The sequence below is a fragment of the Homalodisca vitripennis genome, unplaced genomic scaffold (genome assembly GCF_021130785.1).
Source record: "Homalodisca vitripennis isolate AUS2020 unplaced genomic scaffold, UT_GWSS_2.1 ScUCBcl_2156;HRSCAF=6630, whole genome shotgun sequence".
NCBI lineage: Eukaryota > Metazoa > Arthropoda > Insecta > Hemiptera > Cicadellidae > Homalodisca > Homalodisca vitripennis.
Window position 1 is genome coordinate 1 of NW_025778270.1, and position 14,816 is coordinate 14,816.

Genomic DNA, 14,816 nt, shown 5'->3' on the forward strand with positions numbered 1-14,816 from the left:
GTATTTATTTATTCACATTCCAACGGTTCAACCAATCCAATTTTAAAAGAAGCTTTGCATGTGAAATATAATAAGTAAACAAATGATCTAACGGGGTAGACTTTAATAAGCGGCCTACACTCGTTAATCGATTGCTATTATCAAATGGTTCGATTGTTTTCATTTAAAGGAATAGTTCTATATTACAATTTATTTATTCTTAGCATGACTTCAACTTATTAGTTTTATTAATTTTAATGCAAACAATAAACAACAAGAAGTAACTAATATTTTTGAGACTTTAAAAATGGTGATAAATATGAGGAAAATGAGTGAGATATTTCTCAGAAGTGACAAAATTGTTTAAGTGGCTTCACCATGTGGGTTTCGCTCCTGGTAACACATGGGGAAAAATTCTTTCCTCCATTTCACAAAAGTGATTACTCATTGATATCAAGCTGGACAAGTTATGAATATTGAAAGGTTTCTTTGATATCTAAGTCTAGGCCATAGTTGGTTTTTGTAATGTAATGAAATTCCTTCTTGTTACAGTAATTTATTTAGGTCTTATTGTGTACAATTTTTACATATCAAAGTTGGATAGAATATCGAACCATTCGATAATGGCAATTGATGACGAGTGTAGGGCCGCTTATTAAAGTCTCCCCGATCCAACTAGTAACTGTACTAAAATTATAGAACATCAATAAAGTGAGAGTAAACAATGCTAATATAAAATATTATGAAATAACAAATTTAATAACTTAAAGCTGTAACAACATGGCAGTAACAAATAACATTATACTAATAAATACATGATGTGATGAACAGGTTTCTGACAACAGTAACATTGCTTTTAAAACTCCTTATTGTTTGTCTATTGCTAAAGTAGTTTTGACTTTCCTTTAGCGTTTTATTTAAGATTTTTAGTTTCTTTTAAAGATAGAGTATGATAAGCGAACCTTGTTTTAGTATTAATATTAATTAAACAATATGTCCTAATCAGGCTATACCCATTTTATATAAGCAGCCAGTAGTTTAATCAATAAACTTGAACAATTAATTGACTTAAATTTAACAAAAACTATAAAACCCATTTTTAGTTTGTAAACATATATTTTATGAAAAAAAGACTTGATCTAAGTTAGGTAGTTAATTTTAGAAAACTAAGCAAAATAGCATTTAAAGATGATTATTTAAAATAAGATTTTTCCAATTACCCTAGTATAAATTTTCTGTATTGTTTGATGAGTGGGTGAATGGTTATAGAGTCTTACTTATTTTATGAGATTTATGTCATTTTATGCATGTAATTTAGTCCTTTTCATTTTGAACATACGACTTTTATTTAATTTTTTAGATATGTTAATAATTTTTGTGATTCGATATATGGAAGTATCGATGATATAAAAACTGGACCTGCTTATCATCACAGGTCAAAAATATGTAAAATACTAACATGAACTCTTTTTTGGTGCTATATAAAACTTACCTGTTGTTTTGTCGTAATTGTTTTCACTGGCTACTAGATTTTTAGGGTTTTCCATCAGGCAAACAAATAACACAAATTTGTTTCTTCTACTTTTTACTAAATCAACAAGTTTGTATATATATTTTTTTAAAAATTTTTTAATTAATTTTGTCATTTGACCTAGATCTCTTCTTTTATGTTTATTTTGGTCTGTCAAGCACGTGGAGCAGCACTCTTAGGTGAAAATGTTTGTACAGTGTATGCTAAGGAAGGAGTTGGATGATAGTTTGTATTGGTACCCAGCAGCGTATTTTCAGACAACAATGTCAACATTCATGTGTGTCATTGTTATTTAAACAATCATTGGTAAAGTTGAATTGTACATTGGGGCTGTTTGTTTTATCGTGTTTGATCTATATGTTTTGTTATAACTACTTAAGATGGCGGACTCTGGCACAGATCACAGTTAAATAAGACGATATATTTAGACATGCCCACGTCAGAATCAGTCAGTGAAAATGCTTTATTCTTCTAAGACATCTCTATTAATAAACCCGGTTGATGACTTTGATACTAACCCATTGTTCTAAATTCACAAACATCTAAAACAATAATTACGTTCCTACTCCGATAGGTAGTATAGTAATAACTTGTACATTAATAAACATTAATAACATGTTAAAATCTCTCCGAACAGTAAAAAATAACCACGTTGTTTGCGGTAACACAGATTTCTTTTAAGGCTTCAATCATTAATGGGTTAAAAGAATTGATTAGACACCATACAATGACATAATCTCATAAGAAATTTTGGAATAATAACCATCAAACAACTAATACAGAAAAGTTAATTACCTAGGACAGATAATAGGAAAAATCTCATTCAAATAAAATGAGAAATGCCTTTTATTAAAGAGGTGGATTCATGGCTAACAAGCCCCCTCTACCCCTCAACCTCATATTGTATACAATAAGTTTTCAATAGTTTGATACATTATTTATTTTAATAGAGAAGCCATAATACCAAAACAAAACATATCGAAACCAATAAAACACAGTTAATTCTTTTTGCATGCTATTTTGCTTTTTTTTCTAAAGTGAACTTTCTTTTTTTTAGTAGTATGTAGTAATGAAGGTAACTTTTATATAAAATATGATGTTTTAAAGTCTGTGAAAATTTGTTTTAGGTATTTGGTGGCGATTATTTTTGACTGTTTCCAAGTTTGATTAATCGGTATTGGTAGTTTATATTCAAGGGTGTATTAAGCATATTAATTGCTTTTTTTGATGTAAAAAACCTGGGATGTAAAAAACTTAACTGTACTCTACCCACAATAAGTGCTGTGCTAAACACGAAAAAGGTTTATAATAATTTAAATTTTCATATACATAGTAAAAATTACTGGGCATAACCAACAAACAGAGGCTAATATTTATATATATATATATATATATATATATATTATATATACGTATATATATATATACAGCCTCTCTAATATCTATATATAGTCAATTGCCAGAAAAATATTTGATAGTAGGTCAGTTTTAAATTTTAAACCACCATAACAATAATTCAGAATGGGCTGACCAAGTGCAATCTTTTTTCCCACACTCTGTATCGAGAAAACCAGAGGATTTAGCTAAAAATCTGAAGTCAAAATTGTTTAAAAGAATAAAATTTCCTACAAAAAAAGGTCTAGTCCACTTTTTGTTAGGGGGGGTTATCTCCAATGGTTAACTCACAGAACAGCCTCAAAGTCAAAACTTGGGTTAAATCGGGAAACATAAAACAATCTTTTGTTTATTGATATTCTTTTGTACATTATCATAGAGATAAGAACAAGGGTCATAGAAATTACATGTTAAAATTCAGTGGTTAGGCATTGTCAGTCCATTGATAAAATTCATCAAGTTGATAGAAAGGATGTTCTTGTAAGCCAGTACTTCAGGAGTTTGTCCAAACTGCAGCCTGCTGGTCATCTTCAGGTCCTCTGGAAGGGCATTCCATAACTTGGCCACATCGTAGGGTCGGTTTCCTTTTCTGTGGCTGTCAGTCTGTGTACAGGGAGTTGGTAGCTAGAGCATGTCTGGTGTTGTAGCTGTGAATTTGGGCACTGGTTCTTGCTGCTGCGGGTGACTTGAGGTGTGAGGAAAGAGACTGCTTCCAGAATGTAAAGATTCACTACAGTGAGTATTTTCAACTCTGCAAAGGCTTGACGACAGGATTCTTTAGGCTGGAGACCCTTTAGAACCCTGATTGCTCTTTTTTGGTGGACAAGGAGCCGTTGCAAGTTGCTTGTTGTAGTGCCCCCCCATTGCCGCAATCCCGTACCGGAGGTTAGATTCATAGAGGGCGTAGTAAGCTATCTTTTGCTGTTGCTGTGTCACTAATATTTTTTTATTCTGTGGATTAACATACAAGTGCTGTGCTGAGCTTCTTGCAAAAGGGAATCTATGTGGTCAGTCCAAGCAAGACGGTCATCAATTAATATACCCAGGTACTTTGAATTAGTAGATTTCCTCCAGATTTGGTAGCCTTCCTGTTGTTTCTTTGTGTCTTCCTAGGACCAAGCTGCTGCTTTCGTTTTATTCTCATTTATAACAAGATCATTTCCTTGGCTGTATTGTATTGCCATGGTTTAGTGGCGTGTATGCTGCTAATTTCAAGTTGTTCAGGTTCTTTTTGACCAAGGAGGAGGACCGTATCGTCAGCATACATCAGTGTATGGCTATAGTCTTGCATGTAGCTAGGGAAGTCATTTTGTGTATAAAATAAACAAAATAGGCCTTAGTACAAGATCCTTGTGGTTACTCCACGATTAATGATCTGTGGAAGTGATTTTATCTGTTGTATTAATACGTTGCTGGTATGGTTTATTTCGACAATTTGTCTTCGTTCTGTTAGGTAAGCTTTTTATCCAGTTGTATGATTGTCCTTTCACTCCAAGATTTGTCAGTTTGTCTAAAAGATGTGTAAGGGCTAAGGCAGTCGAAGGCCTTAGAGTAGTCGAGCAGGATAGTAGTAACTGTGTTGCCTTCTTCCAGTTGGTCTGTTAGGAATTCGACAAGGCTAATAAGTGCTGTTGTTGTTGATCTTCCAGCCTGAAAACCGTGTTGTTGTGATGTAAGCAGTTGGTTCATTGACAAGTGTTGTAGGAATCTGCTCAAAAATAATTTTTCCATAACTTTAGAAAAAGTTGGTATCAGTGATATCGGCCGATAAGTTAGCAAGTTTGTTTGGTGTTTCCTTGTTTGAGCTATGGTCTACTTTTATTAATTATGGTCTGAAAACTCTATGGACAACCTCATTTTATGCTCAAATGTTTTTCTTATTTAACAATTTAACAGTGTGTATATCAAATTTTCAATCCCATTCCGTGCAGTCATATCGCATACAATGTAAATTGTGTTTCTTCTATGCCAATATCATGGAACAGTTGTTTGTTTTCTATTGTTGTTTTTGTCCACTTGTCTCCCTAATTTACTGTCCCTTCAGTTCGCCCTTATTTCTTAGACTACAAACACTGTTATACTTTTAATGCTTGTTGTAGAGTTTGTTTTATAATGGTTTTGTTACTTCTGATTAATATTCATAGTGTAAATAGTAAGTGGTTTTACTAAGAAAACATTACATCAGTTGTAGATCACAGCAGTGAGATAAATCATGATACATTGTACATTTTTCTTTATATTTTGATAAAAGTTTGCTCAATTCAAATACACCAAGAAGAGAAATTATTTCAAACGACAACTAATTGAGGCACACACTACATTTTTTTATTCTTGGTGTATGCCTTTCAATAAGTTTTTTTTTATGAAGAGATAGAGTCCAATCCGTCAAAACATAGTTTTCTATTTTTTTTTACATTAATAATGGTAAATGCTTGAAAACCCCATTTTCCTACCAAATTATCGATTGTTCTTAATCTCTTTTAAATTTAAGGTAAGATTAAAGTCTAAACTGGACCTATAAGTTTGAATATTATACATTATGTATGAATGTGTGAAGTTCTCCTATAATTTATCTTTAGAGCAAACATTATTACCACTCAAGTTTATTTTAAAAGATTGTAATTAATTTTTTGCAGGATTTTTTGCATCTTGGAGGCCTAAGAACTGCACTTTACAATTACTTGTTTGCACGTTCAAAGGGAGGCACTTTTTATTTTAAGAATAGAGGATACAGATCAGACGAGGCTTGTTGAAGGAGCAGTGGAACAACTTCATAAGGATCTGGAATGGGCAGGAATCGTTCCTGATGAGGGACCGATGACAGGAGGTCGATTCGGACCATATCTTCAGTCCACAGCGTTTAGACCTGTACAAGTAAGGGTGTAGAGACATGTTTCTAAACATTACAATAAAACACACTTTCTTTGATTTGACTACACATGTAACATTCTTAAAGAACTGGTTTAAACATTAAGAAATGTTATATTGTTTTTGATATAATATCCATTTACTAAAGTAAGACAGTCCTAATAAACCTAACGGTGCGGCTTCATAGCACCTAATCTTTTAGCACCTAATCTCATACCACCTACAGAAAAAAAGTCGTCATTTAGGTGCTGTGATTATTAGGCGCTATAAGGGTTAGGTACTGTGCAACGATCCACGTTCGTTTTAGTGCCGTGAGACTGTTTCAAGTTTTCAGTGTCACAGCACCTCTCGCTTTGTTCCAAAGGGGCCTTGGTGGGGACAGAGGGATGGAGGGAGAATCCAACCTTGCCCCCCCCACTCACCCCGCTCCCCGACGACCCGCCATTACTTACTGTCCTCTACAGCAGGGCGAGCAGTCGACAGCACAAGGCGAGGCGACCCGAGATAGACAATTGTCTCCTCGCAACAAGAGAAGGATCCGTGCGCATGGCGTGCGGCGGTTGTTGATTTACAACTAATAATGGCACCAAAAATTATTTACCTTGAATTTGAATGAATGTTTAGGCCAAACCGCAAATCTTGCACATAATCCAATAATGTAAATTATTTGGTTCATCTAATTGTTCATTGTGTTTTACATTTTTATATAAGTTTTTATCGTCATTGGAATTAAATGTGTTCAAATCGTATATTCCGTGCACTGAAACCGGTAATAATTTGCATTCAAATCTATATAAAAATAGGCAAAGCCTTAAATCATTCATCACTTTATTCTGCAATTTCCCTACGTCAGACAAAGTAAATATTTTATACACGTAAGTATCATGACTTACATAAAAAGCAAATTTATTTGGATTAAAATGTAACATCCATAGGGAATTTCAACCATTAGAAGAACTATAGTTTAGCTTAGCTTTTTAAACCTCCCAATGTTCTATAACAGTGGAAATTTGGACTCACGAGTTTTTATTACTTTCAGCCGAAAAAATCTAGCTATTTCATGCCAAACTGCTAGATAAGTGTTATAATGAATACAAGTACTATACAATATATGATGTTTTTGTGAACCAAATACGAGATTACTTAAAATAACCCGAACGATGTTAGAAGGCATTGAAAGACTCGACAGAGTGTAACATAAGTGGTAGCGCACAGACGATTCTTCGTTAACTTAAAATCAATAGAGTTCTTATTTAGACCAATAAGAGCATATGTACCAAGTTTGAAGTCACTAGGGCCTTTAATAATAAGAGTTATCGCAACAGACGGGACGCACAACAAACCATTTCAATAAAGCCTTTTCGATTCTTCATAAAGCGTTAATAAATAGGCGGTTCTTTACATTGCATTAAAAAAATATATTTATTTTATATAATATTACTATATAAACTTATAAGTCAAACTGCAATTTCTATAATTCATTCCATAAAATAACGGAACTAACCTGAGCTTTTTTATAGTAAAAAAATCATAACTGTACAAAAATGGATTATATTAGTTTTTAATATTTAACTCAATGGTGTTCTCCGTGTTATCAAGATGAGTGATTGTGCCGTTTGCGACGATCTTCTGCCTGATGTGAGTGCCTGTTTGTTCTCAATGTAAAACAAATCTACACTTCGTTTGTGCTGATATTTTAGAAAGCACATGGAATTGCATGGACAAGTACGTCGTGAATCATGGATGTGTAAGAACTGTTGCTCAGGTAAGAGTAAATAGCAAAAATAAACAATTACTAAGGACGTTTTGGCCAAATTGCAAGAAGAAGTTTTGTCAAAATGGAGGATACCGTTAAGGCTCAATTTAAAAATTTGATATTACTTTTAAGGAACAAATGGGTGAATTTAAGGAGCCCATACAATTTTTTTCTATTTATTATTGCTTATAAATTTGTAATGCTTATAATTACATTTTTTTGTACATATTGTTAATGCTGCTTTATTCTAAGTAATATTATAATAATCTCGTGGTATACCATTTATTAGATTTTACACTGCTTTTGGCTAGTTTATGAATTTAGTTTAAGTGAAGACAATGTTATGGAAATATGAATTGGACAATGAACACTAAGATAATTGTAATTATGATTCAACTGAACTCCCGCACGCGCGGCTTGAGGTGCACTGGGAGGTAAATTTTATTTATATTATGTATTTTTAGATAATAAAAAAGATTGAACTTTAACTTGAACTTGAAAAATTGATTTAAGAATATTATTTTAATATTCTATTAAAAATTGCATATTGTTGTCTATAAATGGCATGAGTATAGGCTACATTTAAAAAAAGTGAAGATGTCTAAATTCTTTCAATCTGGCTTATGGGCTTATATGAAATAATAGCCATAGTACGATTACAAATAAGACCTACATATTACACATAAAAATGAATCACAACATATTCTTATTTCGACAAATTTTTAGTAATCCGTTGAAATGTTAAGAAATTTTATAAGAAAAGGTGGATGAAAATAGTTGCCTGGAATATTTTTACAATTTGAAAACTATTCTAATATTGTTTCATAATCGAATTTTAACTGAGTATTTAAAAGTTGTTGACACTCAGTTCATGTTCGTAAAACAGGCAGAAACATTTTAATACAAATTAAAATTTCAGAACGGTGCTTGATCAGTAGATACGTAGACAGCAAAATTTATATATAATACTAGCAGTTACCCGCGGCTTCGCACGCAATTTTCTGTTGAAAAACTGGACAATATATATATGTATTCTTTTTCTATAACATAATAAAACAGTCTAGAGATAATCGATAGTCACTCAAAGCTATTTCCAATCTCCTGATCCAATTTAGATTTAAGTTTAAAGAACAGAGATTTGGGATCCTGAAGTCGTAAAGTGAAACAGTTTTTATAAGATTACTATTTCCCTCCCACATTCCATGTTAATTTATTGACGTTCTTCGATGGCTTCAGTAACAATAAGAGTTAGCCTTTTTATCCCAATGACGAAAGTGTATCGTACAACTCAAAAATTGCTGCGGTCAATATGGGTCTGTTCTGGTCGTTTAAATTCACCCCCGGTCTAATCTATTTACAGTTCCACAATTGGTTTATGCTGTTGCGCTAACCAAAACAATGGTCCTCATACGTTGGTTTCGGAATCTAACTTTGGTTAAATTTTTATGATTAAGTGATTTTGATATTTTTACCGATCGCTAAATATGTATTAGGGGTATATGCTTCAAGTATTAGGGCAATATTATCTCCATTTGATTTTCAATAACTACAGTAAAAAGGCCATACACAATGTTAAAGGAACTAACCAGATTAGATTACGTTATGTTGCAAACATTCACAGCTTTATACAATAAGGTAGTTGTTATAACAGCGTATAAATAGCATTTCTATTGTATTAGATGGATTATTGATCATTGGCGCAATCTAAATTTAAAATTAAATAACTTCGTATTTGCAATCTACATTACACTACTGATTAAGCACTTTACAATAATTCAATATTTACTCAAATCTAAATGTAAACACATGTTTCTGCCTCTTTGATAAACTTCAGCTGAAAGTGTTAACAGCTACTCTAAGTGTTAATTCAGACCAAAAGCTATACCGGTTCCAAATTTCAGCACAATCCGTTATAGCAGTTTCAGCGTGATTCGAGGACAAACATCTTAACATCTAAACATACAAACATCCAAATATCCAAACATTCAAACTTTCGCATTTATAATATTAGTGGGATATATATCTTATTACAGATTGCGCCAGTAACGCACTTATAAGAGCGTGTCTTGTTTTGGTTGTTCAAAGAAAATAACAACTTGTTATGAGTCTTTATAAAAATTATTAATCAGCCTGCTATCTCTGAATTTTGGTGTATTGGCGCGAATATCTCTCTTAGTAACGATTGCATAACAAATTTAAATTAATTTTTAAATTACATTGTCAAAGCTGAACATTCATAGATTAAAAATGAATGTATGAGACCATGTTAAACAAGTCGTGAATCTTAAAAAGAGGATGAGGACTATTAGAACATTACTTGAAAAAACTGAGAACAAGTATACAGTAAGGCTTCAGAAGACCCATATAACATGACATACAGTGCAAGACGACAACATCAAAACGTATATTAACACTTTTGTTGCTGGTATATACTGAGTGAGATCGACTACTCTCAGTCCTCCCACTGCGTCGTAAGAAGTTTTGCCGCAGTCTACTTGTAGACTGATTGTTGTTAAAATTAATCTTCCTGATTTTTGAGGATCAAAGTTATTAATTGTTTAGGACGCAATCTCAATACCTCTTAAAATGTTCCATATGATACTATTAATAACATATCCATTTCATTTGTAATCTATTTATACAGGATGTATTACATAGGAAAGAAATAAAATTTTATAATATAGAACAAAAATAGGCTTTCAATCTCGGTTTTTTATTGTATATAAAAAAATTATTATTATCAGAAATAAACTCTAATTAGTGCCTGGCTCACTTGCCTACATAACGGGCATTGGAGATTAAACCTGGCAACCATGCAGTGTGTCTCAGCACTCAGTGCACTGGCACAAGGCACAAGGAAAGACCACATGTGTAGACCTTTGAATCAGGCACACTGCACAGTTACGAGGCACGCAGCAGGAGTGCCTCGTGAAAAATACAACAAATATTGCAATTTGTCTTCTGAGTAATTATAACATGCCTATTTTGTTTTTTGTTTAATCTGCAATGCTCAATAACAATATTATATTTATTTCTGCTATTATAATTATGCAAGTTGCTAGTCAAAATTAATGATGACATGTTTTTTGTAATATACAATACTGAGTCAAAAAATATATAAATTTATAAAAGTTTCCACCAAAGCTTATTAAAAAGTGGTTCACAGTGTTCTAGTGGTTGTGATTTTGTTATTATTCTGATAGCTTTGTTTTTCAAGATAACGATTTCATTAATTTTAGCGCTATTACCCAATAATATTAGGCCATACCTTGCTATTGATTAAAAATAGGCATAGTATGCAGATTTAAAATATTTTTCAGTAACACAATTTATAATACGTCTAAGTAAGAAAATTACTCTACCAAAATATTCCTAGAAATTTAGCACAAGAAAAGAAATAATTTGGTGTGTCAATTGTAGGGGTTTGTCGTAAAATAAACAAATGTTTTGAGTTTGGACTTCATTTAGTAAAGATCCATTTGATCTAAACCACATTGAGGCTTTCTCAACTGATTCAATGACAAGAACTTGTAGTTTGTCAAAGTTTGTATGGATATTCTAAAGAGTTGTGTCGTTAGCATATAAAAGAGATTTTAACCTAACAACGGTAGGAAATTAATTTATATATAATAAAAACATAATAGGGCCCAGGACTGACCATTAGGTACAACAATCCCGATCACCAAATTGTTGGACCGATTTCCATTAATAGAAACAAACTTTTCGCCTGCGGTTAGATAAATAGTCTTTAAAGAACTCTTTAAAGCCGGATTCCCATTAATACCGTAATAGTTAAGTTTTAAGGCTCTGAACCAAGTCAAAATATGTTACCTGAGCAAAGGCTTTAATCTCAAAAGTGTTTAGGACCTCCTTAATTAGTGAATAAACTGCATCAATGGTGTATTTACCTCTTCTATTGTAATAAATTTAGATTGATATTATTTTCCAGATACGCAAAAGGTTCATCATGTAAAACAGTTTCTATTATTACAGGACAGGTAAAATTTATACTGGGCAATAGCTCTCAGGGAAACTCCTAGACCCTTTCTTAAGAATCGGGCAGATATACATACAGTTAATGGGTTCAAAAACGTATGGTAAATTCGTTAAAATATATTGTTAGATTTGTTATAAATGTCTTTGCTTTCTGAGTTTTTAACTCTTTTGACAGCTTTAATGACCTCATCAATTGAGACTTCTACAAAGATAAATGTTTTTCTTTCAAAATATGGTAATTTCTTATTAAGTTCATTCTATTAACATGAGGCTTTTTGATACTACCCTTCATTTGGTGTTAACCGAATTGATAAAACAAATGGTTTAAGTTACCTGGAGTGATATTTATTGATAATGTCGATTGAGATTCTAAATGGTTGTATTTTCGTTTATCTGCACCGAAAACGCCCCAGGCCTTATATTGGTTACTGCTATTTTATATTTTTGCGACATTGTGAGTTCGCATCTTCTACGGACTTTTTATAACATTTCTAGAGATTTAAATAGTTAACACGAAGCCTGTCACTAGTAGAAAGTTTTTGTCGATTTCTCCAAAAACAAAAATTTCTTTCATTTGGTCCAGTTCCCCACTATACCAATAATTTTGATTTCGACCTTTAATCTCACTAACTGTGGAACGTTGTTTTTTTCACTGTAGAGTAAAATGTTTATTTATGAACTGAAATGGAGAAATATGCATGAACGAGTTTTTGGGTAGAGAATACTCTTCCATTACTAAGTACGACATTCCAATCATGTGAAAACACATGGTTTGTCAGATCATCAATAGAGGATTCTGGAAAAATTAAAATAAAATGTGTCACTTGTACTTTTGGATTTAGCAAGGTTTTAGATGTTTCAGACAAAGTATTCTTTTGAATATTTAAAATAAGCCCATTACGATCCGAGAAAGAAAAATAAAGATGTTGCATGAAATAACCTGATCTAGGCAGACTAAAAAACATTATCAAGACAATGGGCTCCCCGAGTTTACAAAGGAAGTTTACAAGGAAGTAAGGAAGGGAAGTTTTACAAAGCAAAACGTAGTTTTTTATAGCGGGTACTACTTCCATGAAAACGAGTAATCTAGGTTTATCTTCTTTAACATACGTTGTATAATCAATTTATATGACGAGAACTGTGCGTGCGTGCGTGCGTGCGTGCGTGTGTGTGTGTGTGTGTGTGTGTGTGTGTGTGTGTGTGTGTGTGTGTGTGAAATTTAAACTTTTTGCGGATAGCGGGATGATGAAAAATAATAATATAATTTTTCTAGGGTTTGCAATTTTATATTTCAGTCGCTATGGTAGTTAATCTTCATAAAGACGCTATTGATTTTCTGTGAAAGTTATGAGGCATGTGTGCGCCATATTTTATGTACATAGGACATAGGGAAGGTCTTCTAAGAATTCCAAGTCCATTTCTACCCTTATGGGTGGATTATATTAATGAAAGATGTAGTTATTGCTATGTATAATACACTGTATAATTCAAAATAAATATTTAAAGCGCCTGTGAGCAAAAGATATAAGGCAGAAATTACAGGATGGTTTACTAGAAAGGAGTCACTTTAGTTCAGACATGAAAAAGTTGAACTTCTAGTGACAGTCAAGCTCCACGCGATTGAACTAATATGGGCTTAAATTAATTTACATATCGCAAAAATAATAAGTCGTTCACTATTAATTCTATCACAAAATTTATAAAGAAGCTTTGGAAAAGACTACGCCTGATTGTTGGATGAAAGTTGTAGAGAATACAAAAATAGTTATTGATAACGCTTGAACCAATGAATGATTGCTGGGGGAGGCTGTAGAGAGACTACTAATATTTTGACTGAGGGACAGAAATTCGTCGGAAGACTGTGTCAGTGAACATGAGGTAAACAGTGAAAATATAACACCGATAACAAAGACGATGGTGATAGGATTATGGAAGGTATTCGGCCGCTTCGCTTTGAGGAATATTAATTTCCCTCAAATTATCTGTTAGTGAATTTACAAATATAAGTTTAATTAAATGTTTGTTTTGGGTAAATGGATAATTTAATTGCCTTTCCTTAAATTAATATATTTACCAGAATCATACAAGCCTAATTTAAACATTTTCTGTTGTGGTTTGTGTGAAAATAAAACTGTCGATATTTTATCTTGTGATTTTGGCACACGGGGCAAGTTGGTATGTGTGTTTCATTAAGCCATAATGTAGTAAGGTTCCGGCACAGTTACTGTGTACCTCGCTTGTTCTGCACCCTCACTCATAAGTAAAGACTATTAGTAATAAGCATTGCGTGATTTATAAATAAATACAAGTCTAATGAGTTTCCCAAAAAACTTGTTACGCCTTTAATTATTAACTTAGAACTCTGAATTATCAGTATGTCGTTCTTTAAGAGACATACAACAAATGATATATTATATTTTTAACTGTAATTATTTTTGAATTAGGAGGAGTTAAATTGGGAGAAAGCTTAAATTTAAAAGAAAAACTGTGTTTTTTTTCTTCATATTTTTGATTATCACAATCAATAAACATTATCTAAAATATCTCACTTTCGCTATAATATATAGATTAATACTACCTAAGCCGTCAAACTTTTTCAGATGTAATAAAGGGGTATATTTTAATGTGGTAGACGTTTTAAGTGAGATGTTTAGTGTGTGTGAGAGAGGTCGCCGGAATTCGGTAAAAATAATATAATAGGTCATAATATAAATTCCTAAACGAAACGTCCACCGCCTTCAATTCTTCCGGAGAGCGCGTTAATGCAACCCGCACAGCACGTGTCAATAACCAACTCAGAGCTCTCCCCTAACCTCGCGACTCAACGGACGGTCGCCCACTGGCCACGAACAGTGGTGGCGGCCTACCCCTCCGGCGATCCCCACCACTCCCTTTTAGGTGGTGTGATATTAGGTGCTATAAAACTCCAGCACGATCTTTAGGTGCCGTGCGACTCTCGGGCATTTCCTTAGGTGCTGTGAGATTAGGTACTATAATATTAGGTGCTATGAGAATCGGTGCTATTAGATGGTTAAATTTTAGGTGCTGTGAGATTAGGTGCTATTAGATTAGGTGCTGTGAACCCCCACGAAACCTACTTACTTTAAGTGTATATACGAGGGGTATTAGAAAATAAGGTTCCCATTTTTTTTCAAATAGACAGCTCTATATTTCTACTTAGTGTTATACATCAATTTAAAATTTAAAATTAAGCTATTTTTCCACATAGTCACCGTTTCTGTCCAAACACTTTTGTAGACGATGCTCCAATTTTTTCTATCCCCATGTTGT

The 14,816-nt window shown here is 32.9% G+C and overlaps 1 protein-coding gene across 1 annotated transcript in view; it reads left to right on the top strand.

The window, feature by feature from the left end:
* Nucleotides 1–3,907: 3,907 nt before the first annotated feature.
* LOC124371860 (probable glutamate--tRNA ligase, mitochondrial) overlaps nt 3,908–14,816 on the top strand; it is a 40,104-nt gene continuing 29,195 nt past the window's right edge. Inside the window, 5 exon segments of the mRNA XM_046830227.1 lie at nt 3,908–3,912; nt 4,097–4,196; nt 5,542–5,613; nt 5,615–5,758; nt 5,760–5,779. Of these exon segments, the coding sequence (XP_046686183.1) occupies nt 3,908–3,912; nt 4,097–4,196; nt 5,542–5,613; nt 5,615–5,758; nt 5,760–5,779 (341 nt within the window).